Below are 26086 nucleotides of genomic sequence, written 5' to 3'. Positions count from 1 at the left end.
CAGTGCATTTAGGGGTGTGGTCCTGGTCAAGACAATCTCCTGAACTTCAAACTGAATGTCAGAATGGGAAAGAAAGGTGATTTAAGCAATTTTGAGCGTGGCATGGTTGTTGGTGCCAGACGGGCTAGTCTGAGTATTTCACAATCTGCTCAGTTACTGGGATTTTCACACACAACCATTTCTAGGGTTTACAAAGAATGGTGTGAAAAGGGAAAAACATCCAGTATGCGGCAGTCCTGTGGGCGAAAATACCTTGTTGATGCTAGAGGTCAGAGGAGAATGGGCCGACTGATTCAAGCTGATAGAAGAGCAACTGTGACTGAAATAAGCACTCGTTACAACCGAGGTATGCAGCAAAGCATTTGTGAAGCCACAACACATACAACCTTGAGGCTGGTGGGCTACAACAGCAGAAGACCCCACCGGGTACCACTCATCTCCACTACAAATAGGAAAAAGAGGCTACAATTTGCACGAGCTCACCAAAATTGGACAGTTCACTGCAAAAATGAAATCTTAGCAAGTCAAAAGTATTTGTATCATGACTTGAAATCTTATTTTCCTTATTGTAAGAATTCTTGACATACCAAAAAACTTGTATTTACAATTACAAACCAGATTCCAAAAAAGTTGGGACACAAAACAAATTGTGAATAAAAACTGAATGCAATGATGTGGAGATGGCAAATGTCAATATTTTATTTGTAATAGACGTAGATGACAGATCAAACATTTAATCCGAGTAAATGTATCATTTTAAAGGAAAAATATGTTGATTCAAAATTTCACGGTGTCAACAAATCCCAAAAAAGTGGGGACAAGTAGCAATAAGAGGCTGGAAAAAGTAAATTTGAGCATAACGAAGAGCTGGAAGACCAATTAACACTAATTAGGTCAATTGGCAACATGATTGGGTATAAAAGAGCTTCTCAGAGTGGCAGTGTCTCTCAGAAGCCAAGATGGGTAGAGGATCACCAATTCCCACAATGTTGCGCAGAAAGATAGTGGAGCAATATCAGAAAGGTGTTACCCAGCGAAAAATCGCAAAGACTTTGCATCTATAATCATCAACTGTGCATAACATCATCCGAAGATTCAGAGAATCTGGAACAATCTCTGTGTGTAAGGGTCAAGGCCGTAAAACCATACTGGATGCCCGTGATCTCCGGGCCCTTAAACAACACTGCACCACAAACAGGAATGCTACTGTAAAGGAAATCACAGAATGGGCTCAGGAATACTTCCAGAAACCATTGTCAGTGAACACAATCCACCGTGCCATCCGCCGTTGCCAGCTGAAACTCTACAGTGCAAAGAAGAAGCCATTTCTAAGCAAGATCCACAAGCTCAGGCGTTTCACTGGGCCAGGGATCATTTAAAATGGAGTGTGGCAAAATGGAAGACTGTTCTGTGGTCAGACGAGTCACGATTCAAGTTCTTTTTGGAAATCTGGGACGCCATGTCATCCGGACCAAAGAGGACAAGGACAACCCAAGTTGTTATCAACGCTCAGTTCAGAAGCCTGCATCTCTGATGGTATGGGGTTGCATGAGTGCATGTGGCATGGGCAGCTTGCATGTCTGGAAAGGCACCATCAATGCAGAAAAATATATTCAGGTTCTAGAACAACATATGCTCCCATCCAGACGTCATCTCTTTCAGGGAAGACCCTGCATTTTTCAACAAGATAATGCCAGACCACATTCTGCATCAATCACAACATCATGGCTGCGTGGGAGAAGGATCCGGGTACTGAAATGGCCAGTCTGCAGTCCAGATCTTTCACCTATAGAGAACATTTGGCGCATCATAAAGAGGAAGGTGCGACAAAGAAGGCCCAAGACGATTGAACAGTTAGAGGCCTGTATTAGACAAGAATGGGAGAGCATTCCTATTTCTAAACTTGAGAAACTGGTCTCCTCGGTCCCCAGACGTCTGTTGAGTGTTGTAAGAAGAAGGGGAGATGCCACACAGTGGTGAAAATGGCCTTGTCCCAACTTTTTTGGGATTTGTTGACACCATGAAATTCTGAATCAACATATTTTTCCCTTAAAATGATACATTTTCTCAGTTTAAACTTTTGTTCCGTGATTTATGTTCTATTCTGAATAAAATATTAGAAGTTGGCACCTCCACATCATTGCATTCAGTTTTTATTCACGATTTGTATAGTGTCCCAACTTTTTTGGAATCCGGTTTGTATTTAGTATACTTTAAGAAATCTTGTCAAGTAAATTTTGCTTATCCCATTGGCAGATATTTTTGCTTAGTAAAAGCAAAACAACTTCATTTAAAGTTTTTTTGTCAAGTTCTTACGTATGCATTTTTTGCAGTGTTGAAGACTGGAAAAATGTTGCCTGGTCTGATGAGTCTCGATTTCTGTTGAGACATTCAAATGGTAGAGTCAGAATTTGGCGTAAACAGAATGAGAACATGGATCCATCATGCCTTGTTACCACTGTACAGGCTGGTGGTGGTGGTGTAATGGTGTGGGGGATGTTTTCTTGGCACACTTTCTGCCCCTTAGTGCCAATTGGGCATCGTTTAAATGCCACGGGCTACCTGAGCATTGTTTCTGACCATGTCCATCCCTTCATGACCACCATGTACCCATCCTCTGATGGCTACTTCCAGCATTATAAAGCTCGAATGATTTCAAATTGGTTTCTTGAACATGACAATGAGTTCACTGTACTAAAATGGCCCCCACAGTCACCAGATCTCAACCCAATAGAGCATCTTTGGGATGTTGTGGAATGGGAGCTTCGTGCCCTGGATGTGCATCCCACAAATCTCCATCAACTGCAAGATGCTATCCTATCAATATGGGCCAACATTTGTAAAGAATGCTTTCAGCACCTTGTTGAATCAATGCCACGTAGAATTAAGGCAGTTCTGAAGGCAAAAGGGGGTCAAACACCATATTAGTATGGTGTTCCTAATAATCCTTTAGGTGAGTAGTATATATATATATATATATATATATATATATATATATATATATATATATATATATATATATATATATATATATATATATTTACACTATATAAACATACACAAAACACCTGATATATAATTTCTACTGTATTTCTCTCAGTACTATCAAACTACCAGGAATTTGTGCAAAATACCATATTTCCTTGGCTTGTCTGATTGCAAGTAAAAGTATATTTCTTTTCATGCACCTTTTTGTTTCCTTCATTGCCTCCGCTTATATGCATGTGGCACTAACAGGATTTTTAACAATTTTACCAGAGTGGGAGTCATGTTTTCTAAAGTCTTATATTGGCTTTTCTTTTACAGAGGTGCCAACCAGCACTATTGAAGAATCTAAAGAGATGGATTTTGACATTTCAACCTATAAGAATCTTCAACATCATGATTATAGCACCTACACCTTTGTGGACTTTGATCTTGAATTAGCTAAACTCAGACTGCCGCAGCCCATATCTGGTAGAAAATAATCACTGGAAAAAAACAAAAAATCTTCAAGCAAATTGTTTTGGTGAAATAATACATTTTGTACCAAAATACTAGCTAAATACAGTATTTGACTCATAATAAATAACATTTTATTGTATTCACTTATATGTATGACTGCATGTAAAAGCAATCTAATTTCATGTTAAAATAGAGAGAAATCTTGGACTTTAATCAGTGATCTGACTTTATCATGATTGTTACTTTTCTGTGAACTATCTTAGCATTTTGTAATTACTTCTGCATCTTGTTCTTCTAGAAATTATCTGTATGTGAAGAATGTTTCATATCTTCAGGATATTAATATAGGCATTTGCTGCAGGCTTATATCTGGCCCATCATCTTTTGGTTCAATGACCATTTATTAAAGACTCGTCTGAAACCAGTCTGAGCAATCCCATATGTTTGGAATTACATTTGATTATAATCCAGTATCATTCTAGTCTAGTTCTAAAGATATATAGTATATGTACTGAATACCCTGTTATAATTGGAGCCATGAAGCATTAAGTTTGTTTATTGGCATGTGTATATACTGTATACATACTACAGGTACACTGAAATTCTTAGTTGCATGTCTTCTGGGAATAGCTGACAACAATACTGTACTAACAAAAAGACACACACAAAAAAAACTGTATAAACAGCATGCAAATAGCATTTCTCTCTCTCTCTCTCTCTCTATAGATATAGATAGATACAGTATATAAATATATATATATATAGATATATATAGATATATATACAGTGGATACGGAAACTATTCAGACCCCCTTCAATTTTTCACTCTTTGTTATATTGCAGCCATTTGCTAAAATCATTTAAATTAATTTTTTCCCTCATTAATGTACACACAGCACCCCATATTGACAGACAAAAAAAGATTTTTTGAAATTGTTGCATATTTATTAAGAAAGAAAAACTGAAATATCACATGGTCCCAAGTATTCAGACCCTTTGCTCAGTATTTAGTAGAAGCACCTTTTTGAACTAATACAGCCATGAGTCTTCTTGGGAAAGATGCAACAAGTTTTTCACACCTGGATTTGGGGATCCTCTCCAGTTCTGTCAGGTTGGATGGTAAACGTTGGTGGACAGCCATTTTTAGGTCTCTCCAGAGATACTCAATTGGGTTTAAGTCAGGGATCTGGCTGGGCCATTCAAGAACAGTCACAGAGTTGTTGTGTAGCCACTCCTTCGTTATTTTAGCTGTGTGCTTAGGGTCATTGTCTTGTTGGAAGGTAAACCTTCAGCCCAGTCTGAGGTCCTTAGCACTCTGGAGAAGGTTTTTGTCCAGGATATCCCTGTACTTGGCCGCATTCATCTTTCCCTCAATTGCAACCAGTCGTCCTGTCCCTGCAGCTGAAAAACACCCCCACAGCATGATGCTGCCACTGCCATGCTTCACTGTGGGGACTGTATTGGACAAGTGATGAGCAGTGCCTGGTTGTCTCCACACATACCGCTTAGAATTAAGACAAAAAGTTCTATCTTGGAGTTTGCTAAAAGACACCTGAAGGACTCTGAGATGGTGAGAAATAAGATTCTCTGGTCTGATGAGACCAACATGGAACTTTTTGGCCTTAATTAATTAATTAATTTTAAAAATTACATTTGTGCAGTGCTGCGAGCTGATGTGTGACAGGTTGCCTCATCTTGCTGGAAATAACATTCACTGATCTCACTGTCATACAGTTCATTCACAAATAATTTGAAAAAAGCACCATGCCTCACTCATTTGTGCATTTATCCAGGAATACAGTACTGTGATCTTTATTTTGTTTGGATTGCTTCATTATTAAGACAGTAATTCATCAAAACTCTGTGCCCCGGCCATTAGATCCACCCTGTAGATGAACCCATGATTACTTTGAGTTTGTGTGGACAGGTCTGTGTTCAGATATACACATCTGGAGTCTGCAGTTCTTCCCCATCCTTTGCAAAATTTCTTAAACTTTGTTGGGTTGTATAGGGATTATGAGTGAGTTAACTTTTACATCATTGGGGTGTGGGAGGAATAGTTTATATGTTCAGAGTCTTCATTCATGTTCTGCTAGGTAGAACAAGTGGACATATAGGAAATAGCCATGGAATCAACAGGCCTTCGCATTTCATCCTTTTTTTGCTTTTAAGTTCTGAGCACAAAACAATTCACAGTGCAATGCATTAAAAGCTTGCGCCTGAATTAATATGCAGTTCCTTATCAACTTTGCAGGTGCATTTCAGGTGATCCACTTGATACACATTACTGTTTCTTTGCCACCACATTACACATTTAGAAAGGATCACACAACTTTTGGGAACTGTTCTGTAATATTCTTATTTTTATCAAACCTAAGGTCTTCAAGGTACCATGCAATTGTATGGTGGTGATTAAATCAATCAATACATACTTGAAATTGTTCTCACTAGTTTATACTCTCAGAAATGAATAACTTCAAAACAAATTTTTGTTTTAACATTAATAATTTTTGGCGCAACTATATGCTACCACCAGGTCAATGGTTAGTTTCAAACCATGTGCTCAGTCCTGAGGACTGTGAGCTGCAGTAAGTGAGTTTGAGAATTTATATATGTAAAAGCAACATAGTTGAGGCATAAGAAGACCATTTTCTGCCTGTAAGTTTGCAAAGAATTTCCACATTAATCCCACATAGACTAGTTAGAAATGGGAAAATGGTAGTTTGTATGAATGCCATGTATTTCAGTACTACTTGCTTCATTATTTATTACAAATTTTTTGGCATTAAAGTGCAAAAATGTGATTTTTTTATCATGTTGGCTATATTTTTACAAGTTAAAAATACATTTATATCAGTCCCATTTTTGCTGTACAGAGGCATGAAACATTTGATAAGAAGTGCAGGGTATTTTGCCCAAAATTATTTTATTTCCTATTCACTTAATATTTCCAAAATATTTTCAAGGAAAAATATGACAAACCCCCTAGGGGCTACTTTCCATTACACTACTTGGTTTAATGTATTTACAGTTCTCTAAAAGAAACTTGTCAATCCTTCTATTTCTTTACACATGGAACAAAGCCAAGATAAGATATATACAACACAAGGGAACTTTTATTTTATTTTATAAATAAACCACACATGATACAAATGAGTATATTTGAGAGGGGGGTTGTTGTTGCTGTAATATTTATTTATTTATTAGGCTTCTGTAAAAAGCTAAATTTTCCCTTTTGGTCAAATAAAGTGCTGATGTTAAAGCAAATCTTATGTAACTGGGTTTTTCTGTATAGGCCATCCTTGTCTAATTCACACATACCAAAGCAAAGCATTCTGTTTCCTACGATGCAAGACTTGATTTACACCAGGGGCGGGCAAAGTCAGTTCTGGAGGGCCACAGTGGCTGCAGGTTTTTGTTCCAATCCTGTTGATTAGTTCGACAACAACCCTTGCCAAGAATATAATTTCGTGGCTTGTCAGTTCTTTAACTCTGCCATGTCAGGTCATTCTCATATCCTAGATTTTTTTTCCCTTTTTTAAGGATTTCATCCAAAAGATCTGAATTCTAAAATGGATGAGTAATTCTCAGTCCTTCATTTTTTTTCTTCATTTTCCTTCTAAGTATCTAATTAAACCAAATAGTGCAAGATAAATACACACAGGTGTAACTGGAAATGGAGAGATGCTGTTTTTTTGTGATTTGCATTACTGCTATCAAGGAGCAACTAAAAACAGAATACAACTGTTTAAAACTAACATAGAAAATAAGTGTTGAAAATCTTAACAAGCAAGACAATTAAAATGAAGCAGAAGTGTTACTTGAGCAATAAGTGCTTCTTATTAAGCATTTGGGGCAGATCAAAAACTTCAGTCTTCCTTGAACGACTTTGCCTACCTCTGACTTACACCAAAGAATTTTTGCTCAGTCTTGATTTAATACTGCTGTAAGCCCCGTCAAAGAGTGGCTTCTACACCCAATAACAACTTCCTTTGATTTAAGGGACACCAAGTTACAACATCAAATTATTAGACCCAGACCCATCCTTACATCTTTAAGCAACATGTAGCCCTTATTGGGGTTAGTGTTTTGAAAAGCCATCACATTTACTTAAGGCAAGCAAAACATTTCCAGCTTACCAACCTTGCATGACACCTCACTGTACAGTTCTTTAGATATGCAATGGTGTCCACATTTAGCTTCTACCAGTCCTCAGACCACTGGAATAGGTTGCATGTGCCTGCTATATCAGATATAAAAACAGCAGTGAATTATAAATTGTGAACTGTTGTGCTATTATAGCCACTCCACCACAAACCAAAAGTACCCATAAAAGATACTGCTTTCTAAGAATTCCATTTTTTTCCTTTTTTTTTTTTGGCTTTTCTGTTGTTCTGCTGTAAAAAGGGAGTTGAAAATAATAGGTAGTATCTATAAGATTTTTTAATCAATTTTAATGGTTCAAAGCTAACTGTAAATTTGTCATTTGTGGTCATTTTGGAGAGGGTCAGTTTTGCAAAGGTCTATGGGCTATAAATCACATTTAGTACTAGCCACCATACAGTCTTAAAAGGTATCTGGTAAAATCACAGACAGCATTGTACAAATAAAAATAAGTTATTTCAGGATGAGTCAGCTGCCATGGTCTTTAGCAAACTGGGTTTCAAGCTCAGCTGATTCATCCCTGGGTATCAGGTTTCCTCCCACGCTCCAGATGTGCTTGCTTAGGTTATTATATTGGTGTCCACGTTTGAACGTGCCCTGTGTTAGACTAATAAACTGACCATCCTAGATCGTTTTTACGATACTCTCAGAAATGACTCCAGCTCTCCGCAGCACCAAAATCGAACCTGGATGGAAGGTTCAAGCGCATTCTCAAGCGTTGCTGCTTCACAGGTCTGGCGCTCTTCTATTTCACACAAATGTGACATACGGCCGATAATGAAGGACTGTGTATGTTAGGGTACTCCGTAGGATATGGTCAAAGTTTTCGCCTGATGCTAATGAGACAAACTCTTGCAATAAACATATAATGGGAAAAAACAGTCCAAAAGAATATGAATTAATGTGTTTGGAAAAAAAGGCAAAATAACTGAATATCTGACCAAAACATTAACCGTTCCATAGACTTAAACTGTTCATATATGACAACATATACGGGTAAAGCAAAATAAGCATTAACTATATTAAAATCTCCACGTTATTTGATCATAAAAACTATTCGTCGTGAAACTAATGTTCCAATAATGCACCATACACTACTAGGATGTGAACGGATAAACCTTGTTCCTTAAAAATATGTCTTCAATACCTTCTTATTAAGATGTAAACATCATATTGCGACTGCAGCTCTAAATTATTCGAACGGAGCATTGAAGGCTGGATTTACTAAGTTATGTGGATAAAAGCTTGATCCGCTCAATCCTCCAGTCTAACCACTCTGAGCTCCTGCTGTGCGGGCAAGATCCGAGTTGACGTCACACTCCTCCCACTACATTAATATTGATAAAGCCGTGAGCGACGTGCACTTACGTGATGACGTAACTCGGGAGCTGCGGGTCCCGATTGCTGCAGCCGCTTGTCAGTGTGACGAAGATTGGCACTCAGGTAAGCTGTCACTCAAAATCTTCTTTTTCCGTTCCCAATCAATCAAAACAATCTCAAAAAATGCAGGCGGCCTCACCTAGAGCTTATCTGGGAAATTAAGCTGTACACTTGTAGTGGCGTTTGATTAAAAACCACCAAAAAATCAAACGTTTGCTGAAGTGAACATGTCGGTTGGAATGGCTTTTTGAAAGAGGACATTTCTGGAAAAGCCACTGAGCGAATGCGGCCCTTTCTTTTGCGCGATTGGGGAGGGAGGGAAAGGCAACTGTGCAGCGCTCGACTGAGGATGGGTGGGGGAAGGGGGGCATTTTGCTTCATATACAGGCGCTACACCGTCGACGTTTTTTTTCCCCGAGAGTATAAAATACAAAAACCGCGAACCTAGACGGATTAATGAATATTATCTTCTCACAAGATGATGTACGTTATTTGGCAAACTGACATACTTCTTTTTTAGTAACATGGCGCCATTGCGTCGTAGAGCAGCAAGACACGGCTGCATTAAGAAGTAGGAGGGACTTAGTAAAAAGCTGGACAGCTGCTTGTCGTTTTCCGTCCATTACTAGAGTGATGCGTTGCGGATGCAGATGTCTATGAAGATTTGCTTGCAGCGTCAAACTTTTTTGACCACGTAATAAATGGCACATTGCAAACACACTAATGTTTCTTACTAACAGTACCGACAAGCAAAAAAAAAAAAAAATAGAAATAGTGCAGCAAGCACATGCCGCTCTTTTGCAAAGGAATTAATTCAGTATTAAATTGATCTTAAATACCTTTAATCTCCTCTGTTTACTAATACGCCTGAAATATCACCATAAGAAGTTAACTATGCCTGTTTATGGGGAATTTTGGGCTTATATTTATCGATATTTTAGGCGTAGTGTTATTGATATAGATTAGATTAGATAAAACTATTAATCTCATGGCGAAATTAAAATGCATACATAAATAATAGGACAAAGTAGCAAACTTAATTTATACGGTGTGTTTGGCGATTAAGAGGCTGAATCCAGACTTACTCATAATAACACCAAATTGGCACCGGCTCACCGGGCCCTGAACATATCAGGTCAAAACATAACTGTAGATGGATGGGGTGATGTTTTAGTCTGCTCCCCAAAATAACAAAAAGTCTGAAAACAGATGGAATGAAATCTGGAACCAGTTGTGTTTCCTAATTAAAAGCCCAACTAAATGTTTTGCAAAATAGTGGTTGCCTTTTCGATTCACTTTACTGATTTGATTCTTTCAAACTACTTGTTTAAGTGAATCGATTCTTTTGACTCGTTTGATTCATTTAGACTCCGGTGTGTATCGGAAGTTCTGGGTTCCCCAATGATTGCATCACACAAATATAATTTAATAATTTGTACGTTATTTTGAGATATACATACATATATAAATATATTGGTTTATATAAATTGTTAATTATCTATGAATGTAACATTAATTATATATAAATATTTAATTATATCTTTAACTTGATGCCATTGTCTTGTTTCTGTACTCAAAGCATCGTAACACATTTAAGGTCCGTATTTTAAATAGGACGTTTCATTAAAGAATCTTAAGTTAATGAGAATTGTGCAACTTGTAAGGATTCGTTCACATGTCAGATTAATATGAATCACAGGCCTGGTTCTCGGGAAGTACTCGTACACTAATCAAATGAACAGAAATCGTTGGACTGGTTCACAAGTAGTGACCCGTTCACAAATCAAATGAGTGGAGGAGACTCGTGATTCAGGTCGGTATTGCACATGTGGATTAAATATCTACCAGCAAGCGAAACGAAGGACACTCGTGCACTTTAGCACTCCCTTTGAGCACCATTGAATTGATTTGTTCATGCTCACAAATCGATTCATGTGTTACACTAGTAGAGTCGTTCAACAAAAATGAATCAATCTCATGTCGACAATCATTAGTGTAAAATAAGCTTCCCTCAGCAATTTTACTTACTATTGAATGTTTTGTAACAGCACTTAAGTTTGTCTTCCTAAGATTTTTATTTTTAATTCATTATATTCATATTAATGTTTTTTTTTTTTTACCTAGAAAAATATTGTTTTTTGTAGGATATGAGATTGTCTTTGTGCCAGGTGCTACAAGACAGTTTTCTGTTCTTGTAGTTAGTTCAATTGGCCCTGCAGTGTTCAAGGTTTACCCTTGGGTGTGTATGTGTGCAACATGAATTTTCCAGTTTAGAGACAGAGCTTTCAGGCTATTATAGCTTCTTTTTAATCCCGCTTTTGCACTTTCAATTCAAGCAAAGTTAACAATGAGATTCAAGTCTAGTACCATTCGCTCCTTTGTCCTTTGAAGGATTATTTACCCAAAAAATTATTTTTTTATATGTTACTTACCCACTGTAATTTGTAGTGGTGTCTGAGAAAAAAAAAATGTAATCTTATGTTTTTGTTCGGAATATAGAACAAAAAAAACTTTGCCACTACTGGCCATTATTATATGATAGACGTTACACAACTGAAAACAATGTAAAAAAAAAACAATGGCAAAAGAAAGTATTACAGTTCTTGTGTTGTATAATTCACATTTTGTATCATAAACAGGAAATTAGACCTTCATAGCCTGGGTCTCAAATTGTTTGTTGATCTACAGTCCTTTCCACAATTCAGAAAGTCAGCCCATTAAGGCTTTAATCTTCAGTTTATGATGCACGCTGATTATTCTGAAAATAAATATTTATCAATATTTTAGCAAAAAAAGTGAGGTGTGCATTTAGCACATTTTGAGAATATGAATCGATTACTAACATGTGAGTTATGTAATAGAAGTAACATGAGTTTTTGTTTTCTTTATGCCATCGACTTTTTTCACATAATTTGCAGTTACACAGCATTGGTCATCATTGGCTTCTATTATATCATATTTTCTTCTCATTATTCTGCATGAAAACATAACAAAACATTAAATTTTCATCTCAGCCACAACTATAACCTACATGGAGTAAGTAAGATATACAAAATATCATTTTGGGTGGAGTATTCCTTTAAACATACTTTATCAGTATACTGCTGCTGGATTATGTGAATTTCCCCTTGGGATTAATAAAGTATCTATCTATCTATCTATCTACAGTGAATTTAAAAAAAAAAAAAGCAGATCAGTATCGGGAGTGCATCAAGTATAACACATTACTGTATCTTGAATGGGGCTGAGTGGCATCTTAGTCTACATACATTGTTAAAGAAGACTGCTAATGGCACTAAATTTGAGAAAGCCACCAATGGAAGTCTTGCATGTGCTCTGTCCACTTTATGTTTGGTTATACAGTACAGCACAATGTGTAGAGTACAAGTCCGAAGAAGTTATGCTCAAGCTTTATAATGCACTGGTGAGGCCTCATCTGGATTACTGTGTGCAATTTTGGTTTCTAGGCTACAAAAAGGATATAGCAGCACTAGAAAAAGTTCAGAGAAGAGTGTGTAGGGCTAGGCTGATTCCAGGGCTACAAGGGATGAATTATGAAGAAAGATTAAAAGAGTGGGGTCTTTTCAGTTTAAGCAAAAGATGTGCTGAATGGCCTATTCTCGTTTAGATTGTTCTAATGTTCTAGTATAGTGAGTTACTTGTGGGGATTGAGCTAGCAAGAATATTTTAACACCTTTCCTACTAGACAACACTCCTAACCTGGATTGTTTATTTGATATTTGTTATTTTATTCCTTAATAAAAAGCAAACAGTATGTCTGATCTATTCAGCCATCCAACTTTTCAGAGTACACATTCTTTTTACATACACATTCAGGTCCAGCCCCCTAAGCTATTCTTATTAATTTGATTCATTTTTCTTGAGCACTTTCTTCCAATCAAAATACTGAACTATGACTGTAAATATTTTGACTGCCCAGTGATTGTGCCAATGGTTATAATGCCACAAAACGCGCAATTTGGGGCACACACATGACAAATTTCAGGAATTTTTGGAATCTGGGAATGCTTCTTTATCAAGGCAGATATACAATTTGTTGATCTGTAGCTAACTTTGTGCTTAATCATATGAAATGCCAAAATGCTCTTTGCTGAAGCTATAGCTCTAGGTCCTCTGTTTGACCTAGTCTCATAAATAATCTGTCACTTTTGTTGACAAGCTGTTTTCCTGAACAAAATATTTCTACTTTATATAGTAAGCATGAGCTTCTAGTGTCTATATATTTTTTTTTTTACTAACACCTACATGCCACCAATTGTACATTCAGCTCTGCACTTATTACATTTTGTTATACATCTGAAAATATACATTTTCATTGGGACAGCTTTTGTATTTATGATTTGGTGTCTAATAGTAATATGACTTTGCCCTGTCATACTAGCTGTCAACTGATTCAAACTGTAATGCAAGGTTTTCTTTAAGCAGACCCATCCACAATCTGCTATGCAGTACACAAAATAACAAGTTATGCAGCATGTAGCTTCAAAACCATTTCCTAGTAGTGCATCAAATTGATTGAAATATGTAAGCTTGTGGTTGTTTGAATAGTCTGAGTAACAGGTAAATCAAAATCCCAGATATTTTGTTTGACATTTTATAAATCTTGTCTTGGCCCATTTTTTTTTAGACCAGTGTTTCTTAAACTGCAGAGCCCTATACAAAAAATGTTTGATCAGTGGAACCCATATGAAAGTGTAAATCAAAAGGAAATTACAAAAGTATTTAGTTACGTAAAAAATATTTTAATCAAGAAAATATTTATATTTGTTTATTTTAATATATTTTTGTGGCAGTGACACTACTTTCTCATAAACATGTAGAAGCAAACTGGAATAGGGTCTTAAATTCATATTGACTTAAAAATCCACATTCACTGTAATTTTTTTTTACCTATCAAGAAGTAAACTAGTATTCAAATTTTTTGACAGAACATCTGAGGAAAAACATATATTCTGCATTGTTTGATGCATTATTCTTTAATTGTTCATCAAGTCTAAATGGATCCAGAATCCACAAAATAAGCTTCCATTGAATCCTGACTTTCAGGAAAATAGTCTTCAAATTTAACTAATGACATGTTGTAAATGACTGATCACAATAAATTTTATTTGGTTACAATTGTTATCTTCATTTCTTATTTCTGTCTGATTTATTTGGTCAGTTAAGTTTTGAAGTTATCAAGGAAATTATTGGCAATTCTTTGTATCTTAAGTTTAACTGTTTTCTTTGGGTCTTTTGTTTTATTAGAACTGTCAAATGTTGTTTTAATGTGTTTCTTAAAGAGATAACTAAAACTTTCTCATAATCCAATGTATGTCTGCAAGGTAATATAACTTCATGTTCAAATCCACATCTTTAAAGAACTGCACAATGTTTTTGTTTGATTGGAATATAATTATTTCTGCTCTGAGATCATCAAGTCTGTTTAAAAATCTGACATTGCAAAAACCAGCAAACACCCACATAAAATAACAACAAATTAAGAAATTCAACTCGAATTGTTTACTTGTATTGGTAAAAAATAAATAAATAGTATTATAAATAAATCATATTATTAATAAGTTCAGGTTAGTTAATATGTATAACTAGATGGCACAATTACAAATTCAACATTGCATGCATCTAACAACAGAGACACTTGTTAACTATCATGACAGACAGGGGAACCCCTGCTTTCTGGTTTTCATGATCTCAGATCAGTGCAGCAAGAGGAACAATCATTGTCGCTTCAAGTTCTGACTATTCGTTGGTCACCTCTAATTTTTCCAGTAGCTACAAAGCATTATGACTGATGGCTCATAGAATTGCTCTAAGGTTTCAAGGAACTCTATGGTTCCCTGGAACACAGTTTAAGAAACACTGTTTTAGACCCCTTATAAAAAAGGGTGGAGGGGATGTTTGGTCACTCTGATTTAGGTTAATTGGTATATCTAAACTACAATGGTATATGTGAATGTAGGCATATGCCTAAATTATCCCAGAGATGGAATTGGATCCCATTCATGAATGGTTCTTGTGTTGCTTCTGAATGTGTTGGGACTCTTTCTGGCCCTATGATACTTATATTTTGATAAAATGAATTTGATAATGGATAAATGAACCATGCATGATCAGACATTTATCTTACGATTCCTTATTTTAACCTGTTTTATGTGTCAGTTGAGTGTGTGGATTAATAAAGCCAAAAAGTATGTACTGTACATTTTTAGATCTTTGTTTTGCTGTAAATATTTTATTTTGTTTATTAAAAAAGGTTATGAACAAATAATTAATACTGTAAGAAAGTTAGAGGTGAAAAAGAATTATTCAACCCGATATAACAATACTTGCTTATCCTGTAATAATTTCTCCACCCATGCATCACCCTTCTCATTTGCTGCCTGTTTCTTACCCAAACTGTCTTGTGTTATTTGGAAACGTATAGTATATGTTTTGCTTGTGTTAAATTCATTTGTTTTCTCTTTAATAGTTTTTTTTTTTTTAATTTCTGTCCTTGTATTTTAGAAGTACTGTTTTCATTTTTCTTTTGCAATACAGTGATCCCTCGCTCTATCGCGCTTCGACTTTCGTGGCTTCACTCCATTGCGGATTTTAAATGTAAGCATATCTAAATATATATCACGGATTTTTCGCTGGTTTGCGGATTTCTGCAGACAATGAGTCTTTTAATTTATGGTACATGCTTCCTCAGTTTGTTTGCCCAGTTGATTTCATACAAGGGACGCTATTGGCAGATGGCTGAGAAGATCCCCAATCAGAGCACATATTACGTATTAAATAAAACTCCTCAATGATATATACGATATGCTTCCCGCGTGGTGCTTCGCACACTTCAAAGTTGTATGACTGTCTCTCATTATTTTTTTTTTGTTTTGTCAAGCTCCCTGTCAAACATGCAACCTACCCTGAGGCAGTGAAAATTTGATATTTAGCTTCTTTGTTTGTTTTTTTTCTGTTTTTATTTTTTTTTAATTAGTAAACTGGAATTTTTACTTGCTGTTGCCCTCAGCAAAATAAGCACACTTGGCTTGTTATACAATTAATATACTATGGCAACATACATTTCTCAACAACATTAAAACATTTGTTTTCATCACTTGCTTTTCATTTTCGATTTTACTATCAGACAAGGTCCAGGAGTGGAGTTTGTAAAAACATGGTCCAAAATAAAACCACTGTCTTTGCCAACACACAAAGTTTTTGGAGAAATTACTTATTAACCTTCAAGAAAGCTAACCAGTAGAGCAACAGATGTAGATAGAGGCAGGGATGATTTACTGAAAGGATGTAAAAAATTCAAAGCTGCTGTAGGTTAGCTAATGTACAGGCTTTCACACAAGTTGTTGGAGATCTTGAAAACAACTGAGCAAGATGGGTTTTTTTGTGCTTGAGAGACAGTTTTTAAGAATCCAGTTAAATTCATATCTTTGCTGATTATAGATCAAAATTTGTCTGTCTTCCTCTTGAAATCTACAATGAGACTATTATTTATAGACCATCAGATTCAGGCAAGGGTCAGGAAGTATGACCTTAAAGGGTCTCTTGACATGGAAGTTCGCTTTCACCATAACCTTAAATCATGTTGGATGATAAAAGCCACCTCCCCAGGGACTGCTCAGTACTGGATATGATGCACAAAAATCACAACCGTACAACCTTGAGGTGACTAGTTTAATCTAATTGTAATGTCTATGAAAACGAAAAAAACACAGTAATTGTTAAAATACACAATAACAACATGCTAACTACACACAGACAGTGACCTGACCTGTAATTAAATCCAGGCTCCAAGAGTTGTAAAACATTAGTATTATACCACTATATTATCATGTCACACTCATATAAAATTGGATACAATGGTATTTAATCATATATTTGAGATATAGTGGTATTTTCACATCTTTAGCTGGATCTTCTCATTTTTTTTATATTTTGAGCTTGATTTTTGTAAAATTTACTATTATCCTAGATGTTTAAGTCTAATTTTGTGGCAATATAACCCTAGTTTGTGCTCACTAAGCACAATATTGTTACTCAACATAGTGTGTGACCACCAAATTCCAGAATTTCAAGATCTTCCTCCTTTCAAAAATGCTGTTTCAAAAGTCTACTTGGGTTTACAGTAAATATATGCAAATACATTGTTCTGGTTTGTTAGCTACTGTATGTCGCTTTAGTGTAGTGTTTTTCAAAGTGTGGCCTGCAGACCACCAGTGGTTCCCCAAATATGAGTCAAGCGGTTAGCAAGGTCAGAGTCATCAGGATAAAATTACTTTTAAATCATTCAAAAATGTTAGTCTGTTATGCATTTACATAAACATTTGTTTGTAATTTTCAAGGTTGCTAGAAAATGCCAGTGTTACTTAACTAATATACTTAAGACACATGACAAAATTGCTCTAAAACTACTACCACAAAGAACATGGTCTAACTTTCTTGCAGATATTAACAACTTTTGTTTCAATTCCTTTCCTTCCTACTTCATTCCTGTTTTCTTGCTGTGGTCACACCTCTGTCTCTCACACACTCTCTTATTCTGTCCAGCTGATCTTGGTCACCACACAGGTCTCTCTTCTAAACTCACTTTGATGTCATCCCACATCTGGTCAGTCCTTTAACTCCTTCCTGCTGGGGATGCATGCATCCTTTCTAAAAGGCTGCCCCTTGTTAATCTGTCTTCACGGCTAAGGTGTTATTATGGATCACTGGCTGAAATCTGGAACTTTGAAATGCAAATACAGCAATGTTGGATTTAAATCTTCATTATATTTATATAATATTGTGACAGAGGGCTCTATCGTCTTCTTGAACCCTCAGACTATACACCAGACACCAGATAAAAGTCCAAATTATTATTTTATTTTAACTGCACAGTGCACAAAGCACCCTCCTCTCCACAATACTCATAAATCACAATAATACTCAATCAGTAAACAATCCACCACTCCCAGACGCGTTGCCACCCTTCCACCCAGCTCAGCTTGTCGTCTGAGGATTTCCCACAATCCTTTATAGTCCTTGACCGGAAATGTTTCGCTCTCTTTGTCCACATGACTAGGAACACTTCCGGGTCAGATAAAAAAATATCGTTCTTCTTCAACCCGGAAGCACGTCATTCCTCTTGTCCATGTGACTCAGACATACTTCTGGGGTGCAAGGCAAATACTCTGTTCCTCCCTGCAGCGTCCTCTAGAGGCCCCCATGGTATCCAGAAGGGCTGGGAATAAACACTCCAGTGTCCATGATGCCCTGCTGGCATTCAGGGCACCTCCATGCTGCAGGGAGAGCTCCACCTGGCGGTGTGGGGGTATTGGCTGGGATGAACGGCCGGCCATATATCACAATATATATATTTGCAGCTGGAGATCCACAAAGGAAGAAATTGAATCACGTATCATAAAGTAGTTTTTATTCCTGAGCTTTCAACCCCTGCCAGTGGTCTATATCAGAGGATAAAGCTTAAACTTACAAGGATCAAAGGCAATATATAGCAAAAAATGACGTGGGCGGGGAGGTGGCTAAGTCAGTGTGATCAGGAGGGGGGGGGTATTGGTTGTAAAGTTTTATTTATTATGAACATGTTCTTTTTAAGTTTGCTTACACTGGATTTATGTCCAAGTGTCTGTTGATGGCGTTCTCATTTGATAGCCAACATTCAGCCAGCTCCCTGGCACTTTTAGTACTGGGTTTAAATTTTACTTGTAGATTGTCCCAGTAAAATGTATGTGCTGTTGATTTTGTGTGCATATAGATCAATGATCGTGAGTCCTTTCATCTGATGGCGTTGCGATGTTCTCGTATACATGTTGCAAATTCTTTTTGACGTTTGTCCTATGTATACTGCTGGGCAAGAACTGCATGGAATGCTATAAACTGTGTTTCTTGTTTCTGCTGTCGATTTCTTGTGTATAGAATTGAAGAGGACCGTGTGCAGATTGTTTGTGGGTTTGTGTGCTATTCTGATGCCTATATATATGTATATCAGCTCTTTGGTGCACCTCATTTGATTTTTTTTCTGGCAAACAAATTTTTAAATTACGTTTTAAATTACTTACGGTTCCGGAGCTGTCGAAGGGTTTAAGTGAGTCGACGATGTTAGTCCTGGAAAGTACATTCTGTGTACTGTTATCTGCTCGAACCAACTCCGACTTACTATACTCGGCCGTCCAGCGGCGTCACTGAAGCATTCGAACATTCTTAGCCAATCATGCAATACTGCGTCCGTGTTTGCCACGTTATGTTCTAACTACAGAGGCAGAGTCCCATTGCATGGTTCTAACTTGTATTGAGTCGGGGTATTGACGCGAACACCATACATACGGGATATTGACGCAACCACCATACATATGGATAGTATCAAATTATATATATATATACAGTGGTGTGAAAAACTATTTGCCCCCTTCCTAATTTCTTATTCTTTTGCATGTTTGTCTCACAAAATGTTTCTGATCATCAAACACATTTAACCATTTGTCAAATATAACACAAGTAAACACAAAATTCAGTTTTTAAATGATGGTTTTTATTATTTAGGGAGAAAAAAAATCCAAACCTGCATGGCCCCGTGTGAAAAAGTAATTGCCCCCTTGTTAAAAAATAACCTAACTGTGGTGTATCACACCTGAGTTCAATTTCCGTAGCCATCCCCAGGCCTGATTACTGCCACACCCGTTTCAATCAAGAAATCACTTAAATAGGAGCTGCCTGACACAGAGAAGTAGACCAAAAGCACCTCAAAAGCTAGACATCATGCCAAGATCCAAAGAAATTCAGGAACAAATGAGAACAGAAGTAATTGAGATCTATCAGTCTGGTAAAGGTTATAAAGCCATTTCTAAAGCTTTGGGACTCCAGCGAACCACAGTGAGAGCCATTATCCACAAATGGCAAAAACATGGAACAGTGGTGAACCTTCCCAGGAGTGGCGGCCGACCAAAATTACCCCAAGAGCGCAGAGACGACTCATCCGAGAGGCCACAAAAGACCCCAGGACAACGTCTAAAGAACTGCAGGCCTCACTTGCCTCAATTAAGGTCAGTGTTCACAACTCCACCATAAGAAAGAGACTGGGCAAAAACGGCCTGCATGGCAGATTTCCAAGACGCAAAACCACTGTTAAGCAAAAAGAACATTAGGGCTCGTCTCAATTTTACTAAGAAACATCTCAATGATTGCCAAGACTTTTGGGAAAATACCTTGTGGACTGATGAGACAAAAGTTGAACTTTTTGGAAGGCAAATGTCCCTTTACATCTGGCGTAAAAGGAACACAGCATTTCAGAAAAAGAACATCATACCAACAGTAAAATATGGTGGTGGTAGTGTGATGGTCTGGGGTTGTTTTGCTGCTTCAGGACCTGGAAGGCTTGCTGTGGTAGATGGAACCATGAATTCTACTGTCTACCAAAAAATCCAGAAGGAGAATGTCCGGCCATCTGTTCGTCAACTCAAGCTGAAGTGATCTTGGGTGCTGCAACAGGACAATGACCCAAAACACACCAGCAAATCCACCTCTGAATGGCTGAAGAAAAACAAAATTAAGACTTTGGAGTGGCCTAGTCAAAGTCCTGACCTGATTCCAATTGAGATGCTATGGCATGACCTTAAAAAGGTGGTTCATGCTAGAAAACCATCAAATAAAGCTGAATTACAACAATTCTGCAAAGATGAGTGGGACAAAATTCCTCCAGAGGGCTGTAAAAGTTTTCAAGTTATCGCAAACGCTTGATTGCAGTTATTGCTGCTAAGGGTGGTCCAACCAGTTATTAGGTTCAGGGGGCAATTATTTTTTCACACAGGGCCATGTAGGTTTGGATTTTTTTTTCTCCCTAAATAATAAAAACCATCATTTAAAAACTGCATTTTGTGTTTACTTGTGTTATATTTGACTAATGGTTAAATGTGTTTGATGATCAGAAACATTTTGTGTGACAAACATGCAAAAGAATAAGAAATCAGGAAGGGGGCAAATAGTTTTTCACACCACTGTATTTATTTGCATATACAGTATGTTTAATCATACAGAAATGGCTTTTAGGGTGGTATGATGACATTGCCTTTAAAAAAAATATTTGCATGGACTTTCCAGTTGCGCCACAGTCAAAAGATGTGCATATTAACAACTCAAAACTGTCCATATATGAGTGTTGATGTGCGAGAGTGTCCACTGCCCAGCAATTCACTGACATCTGTCTGAGAATAAAAGCTTTCTGTTGCTACAGGGATTGAACTCGGTACCCTGCAAAGTTGTTTTTGGAAACATAGGCTTAAAAAATGGGTGGAGGGGATTTAATTAGGTTAACATTATTCCAGTATTCTACAGATATTGCTCTAAAATGTAAAACTAACATTGATAATTCAGAAAATTATATTTACCAGAACTAGTAAACTGTATTATAAAATGAATTGAATATATATTTTTTATTATTTATAAACATATTACCAATTCTTCAGATTCCATACATAATTGTATAATGATACAACAGGCTAAAACCATGATATAAATTCATTGATACAGACATATACATTTGTTTGTCAATTTATCTGAAATGAATGTAGTTTCTTTACCAAAAGCATGAACAGATAATGTCAGAAGTTTAATGACTTTCAGATACTTAGCAGGCATTGACTTTGTTTGCAATACAGAGCAGGAAGCCCTAAGGAAACAGGTATCTGGATTATTTTCTACCATGGGTAATTTGCTTTCAGAAAATTAGGAGCTGCTTTTTTATAGTTAGTTCCAGATTTATATTAAAAGCTGAAATTTTGTAGTTCATTTTTAAATTTTAATTTGCTAACTTCTGATTTATGCATTGTTTTGTTTTCCAGGAATGTAACCACTGTGTTAGAGGAAGATTCTGCTTGTAATTTCAGACTTGCAAGGTACTTGATTACAGACTTTGGAAGGGCTGAATATGCTAAGATCCTGTCGCACAAGAGTAAGGGTTTTGATGAAGTGAATATTCTAAAAAAAGTACCATTTTGAAAGGACTGAGAGTTACTCAGTTATTGATGTGATTGCTTTACTGCATTTAAATACATCTTTTTCCACTCCCCTCACTCCACAGTGAAAATGGCAATTTATTTCCTCCCATTTATTTTTCTTATTCAATGACAGACACATTTTGCTATTGTTACAGTCAATATGAATGGAGTTTTAAAGAGTACCTAATTCAGTGTCAGTGTTTAAAAATATTTGTCTAATGAAGCTTAATTGCATATAATTGGAAACTATGTTTATATAAGATTGATCTATTTGATTGTTTAAAAAATTGTTCATAGCCAAAGAATACTATTACGGCCAAGGCTAAGGATCACTTGTCTAGAATATTCCATTAAGTAAACTTACAAAGTCTGCTGTACCCATGTTCTGGCTATTTAACTTAAATTGAATTGAAATTTTATATAATATAAGTTTGAATAGCGGAAACAATTTATTTACAAAACATACTTCATATGTGGAAGTTGATTTACAGGAATGTCTTAACTTGTTAGCCATCATGTTCAACACATGTACCATATGTGGCACGTAAATTGTTCACAAAAATTGTATATAAGTATGTACATAGCAGTACCATTTGTGTTAACATAATTTTGACTCACCCCGTATATATACTAATTGAGTGAGTGTAGGACTCTGTCATTGTATATTAGCAAAGGAAAAAAAGTTAAAGGTTATTTCCACAGTGAAAATACACATGCCTGTCTCAAGCCAAGCACAGGATTTGACAGATGATTACCTGCAGGAAGTAATTTCTACAGGTTCTGTTTTCATCAACAGAAAGGAATTGCCTCCCAGTGCTAACTGACTTATTGTTGAAATCCCGCAAATATCTCAGTTTTATCTTCTCCCCAAAATGCACAAACCAGAAAATTCTGGGCAACCTATTGATTCTACATGCAGCTGTCCCACAACCTACAGTATATTTTAGCTTTCCTTGACAGTCTATGAGATCTCTGGTTGTAGGTCTCCCTTCATACTTAAAAAGCTAACCATATTTACTGGTGTTTGACAGCTTTGAGTTTCATGGTCTTGACTGCTTTATGTTTAGCATGGACGTCACCTTTCTTTACACAGTCAGTCCTTGCAATGAAGGTCTCATTGCTCTGTGACAAGCTTTTGACAGGAGCCCAGTTTAGGATCCTCCCCCACAAACACCCTCATTAGACTTGAAGAACTGACTCTTATCTGCAGTGCTTTCTCTTATGATAACAACTTTTGTCACCAGGTCAGTCAAGTTGCAGTGAGTATTAGAATAAAGCTTATCTATGCCAACGTCTTTGTCATCTGGGTGGAAGCACGTTTCTTTATTCTTCCCTAGTCTTTGTACCTGACCTGTACAAAAGATATATCAACGATTGTCTTGCTGCTGCCTCTTGCTCCAGAAGCCAGTTACAATAATTCATTAATGATATTACAAGATTCCATCCATCACACAGGTTTCCCCAATGAGGCCACATAACATCCACTCTGAGAGGAATCACAATAATGAAACCTGCATCCCGCTGGTCCTCCCATTACACCCCAACATTCCCCCTCTCTCTAAGGTCATCAGAAATAATTTCCCAGTTTTGCAGATGAATCTTTCCTTAAGAGCTATTTTTCCTAATCTCAAATTCATCTCCTTCTGTCAATTACTTAACATACCCAAACCTTTCATGTGCTTCTCGCTTTACAGAGGAGAGCCTTATTCCCCACCAGGCATTTTGATCTATAACAGGAGCCATTGTGTCACTTCCAAGTACATTACCAACAATACCCTTGTATCTGGTGCCTCTGGTAAATTCAGTATTAAACAGCGGGCCTCATACCAGTCTGAAAATGTTATTTACTACATTTCTTGTAGGAAGTGTCCAGCCAAGTACTTAAGTGAAACATGGAGACAGCTAGCAGATCATTTCAGGTAGTATTGTTCGAGCTATTAAAATTAAAATACTTACAAATCCTATTCAAGAGCACTTCACATCCCTCGATCATATCCACACACATCTCTGTTTGTGTTTCTTCACAGGTCGTCAAAGACAAATTTCAATAAAAAGCAAATGAAGCTGAGCTGATTTGCAGCCAGGGTCACATATTTCTCCAAGTCTTAATGACCATCTAACTTTTTAATCTCTCCATCCATCTTCTCTACTTTTTCACACCTACTCTCACCTTTCTCCTTTCCTCTGCCATGGCTTTGTTCCTTCCTTCTCCTCCTATATATTCTACCTGCCCTTACTTTTAAAATGCACATCTGATGAATGCGATATTGCCTCAACATTGTGTTTCTAATCTTCTTTCCTTTCTCAGCATGGGGATAACTTTTTCCCTTATATACTGTGTGTGTGTGTGTGTGTGTGTGTGTGTGTGTGTGTGTGTGTATATATATATATATATATATATATATATATATATATATATATATATATATCTATATCTATATAAACTGCTCCAAAAAATTAAAGGAACACTTTGAAAACACATCAGATCTCAATGGGAAAAAGAAATCCTCCTGGATATCTATACTGATATAGACTGGGTAATGTATTAGGAACGAAAGGATGCCACATCGTTTGATGGAAATGAAAATGATCAACCTACAGAGCCCTGATTTCAAAGACGCCCCAAAAATCAGAGTGAAAAAATTATGTGGCAGGCTAGTCCATTTTGCCAAAATTTAATTGCAGCAACTCAAAATTGTACGCAGCACTTTGTATGGCCCCTGTGTTCTTGTATACATGCCTGACAACATCGGTGCATGCTTCTAATGAGATGACAGATGGTGTTGTGGGGGATCTCCTCCCAGATCTGGACCAGGGCATCACTGAGCTCCTGGACAGTCTGATGTGCAACCTGGTGGCATTGGATGGACCAAAACATAATGTCCCAGAGGTGTTCTATTGGATTTAGGTCTGGAAAGTGTGGTGGCCAGTCAATGGTATCAATTCCTTCATCCTCCAGGAACTGCCTGCATACTCTCACCACATGAGGCCAGGAATTGTCGTGCACCAGGAGCCACTGTACCAGCATAGGGTCTGACAATGGGTCCAAGGATTTCATCCTGATACCTAATGGCAGTCAAGGTGCCTTTGTCAAGCCTGTAGCGGTCTGTGTGACCCTCCATGGATATGCCTCCCCAGACAATCATTAACCCACCACCAAACTGCTCATGCTGAATGATGTTACAGGCAGCATAATGTTCTCCATGGCTTCTCCAGACCCTTTCACTTCTGTCACGTGCTCAGGGTGAACCTGCTCTCATCTGTAAAAAGCACAGGGCACCAGTGGTGCATCTGCCAATTCTGGTATTCTATGGCGAATGCCAATCGCGCTGCATGCTGCTGGGCAGTGAGCTCACGGCCCATTAGAGGACATGGGGCCCTTGGGTCACCCTCATGAAGTCTTTCTGGTTGTTTGGTCAGAGACATTCACACCAGTGGCCTGCTGGAGGTCATTTTGTAGGGCTCTGGAAGTGCTCATCCTGTTCCTCCTTGCCCAAAGGAGCAGATACTGGTCCTGCTGATGGGTTACGGACCTTCTATGGCCCTCTCCAGCTCTCCTAGAGTAACTGTTTGTCTCCTAGAATCTCCTCCATGCCCTTGAGACTGTGCAGGGAGACACAGCAAACCTTCTGGCAATGACACGTATTGATGTGCCATCCTGGAGAAGTTGGACTACCTGTGCAACCTCTGTAGGGTCCAGGTATCGCCTCATGCTACCAGTAGTGACACTGACTGTAGCCAAATGCAAAACTAGTGAAGAAACAGTCAGAAAAGATGAGGAGGGAAAAATGTCAGTGGCCTCCACCTGTTAAACCATTCCTGTTTTGGGGTCATCTCATTGTTGCCCTCTAGTGCATCTGTTGTTAATTTCATTAACACCACAGCAGCTGAAACTGATTAACAACCCCCTCTGCTACTTAACTGACCAGATTAATATCCCATAAGTTTCATTGACTTTATGCTATACTCTGATTAAAAAGTGTTTCTTTAATTCTTTTGAGCAGTATATATATACCACTGTGTGTGTGTGTGTGTGTGTATATATATATATATATATATATATATATATATATATATATATATATATATAT

The 26086-nt window shown here is 37.2% G+C and overlaps 2 protein-coding genes across 4 annotated transcripts in view; both read left to right on the top strand.

Annotated features, from left to right (window-relative positions):
* ndufv3 (NADH:ubiquinone oxidoreductase subunit V3) overlaps positions 1-3878 on the top strand; it is a 14819-nt gene extending 10941 nt beyond the window's left edge. Inside the window, exon 3 of the mRNA XM_039744051.1 lies at positions 3307-3878. Within this exon, the coding sequence (XP_039599985.1) occupies positions 3307-3467 (161 nt within the window). The 3' untranslated portion in view covers positions 3468-3878. The remainder of the gene's footprint in view (positions 1-3306) is intronic.
* A 5095-nt stretch (positions 3879-8973) lies between these two features.
* Positions 8974-26086, top strand: part of LOC120523080 (homeobox protein PKNOX1-like) — a 68457-nt gene continuing 51344 nt past the window's right edge. The window contains exons 1-3 of one of the 3 annotated variants that reach the window (XM_039744048.1): positions 8974-9051; positions 21840-21893; positions 23858-23914. The gene's annotated coding sequence lies outside the window, so the exon portion shown is untranslated. Of the gene's footprint in view, positions 9052-21839; positions 21950-23857; positions 23915-26086 lie in introns of all 3 variants that reach the window. The other 2 variants (XM_039744046.1, XM_039744047.1) reach the window with 2 other exon arrangements.

This window comes from Polypterus senegalus, chromosome 2 (assembly GCF_016835505.1).
Source record: "Polypterus senegalus isolate Bchr_013 chromosome 2, ASM1683550v1, whole genome shotgun sequence".
Classification (NCBI taxonomy): Eukaryota; Metazoa; Chordata; class Cladistia; order Polypteriformes; family Polypteridae; genus Polypterus; species Polypterus senegalus.
The sequence above is the reverse complement of the archived record's forward strand: the minus strand, read 5'-3'. Positions and strand labels throughout refer to the sequence as shown.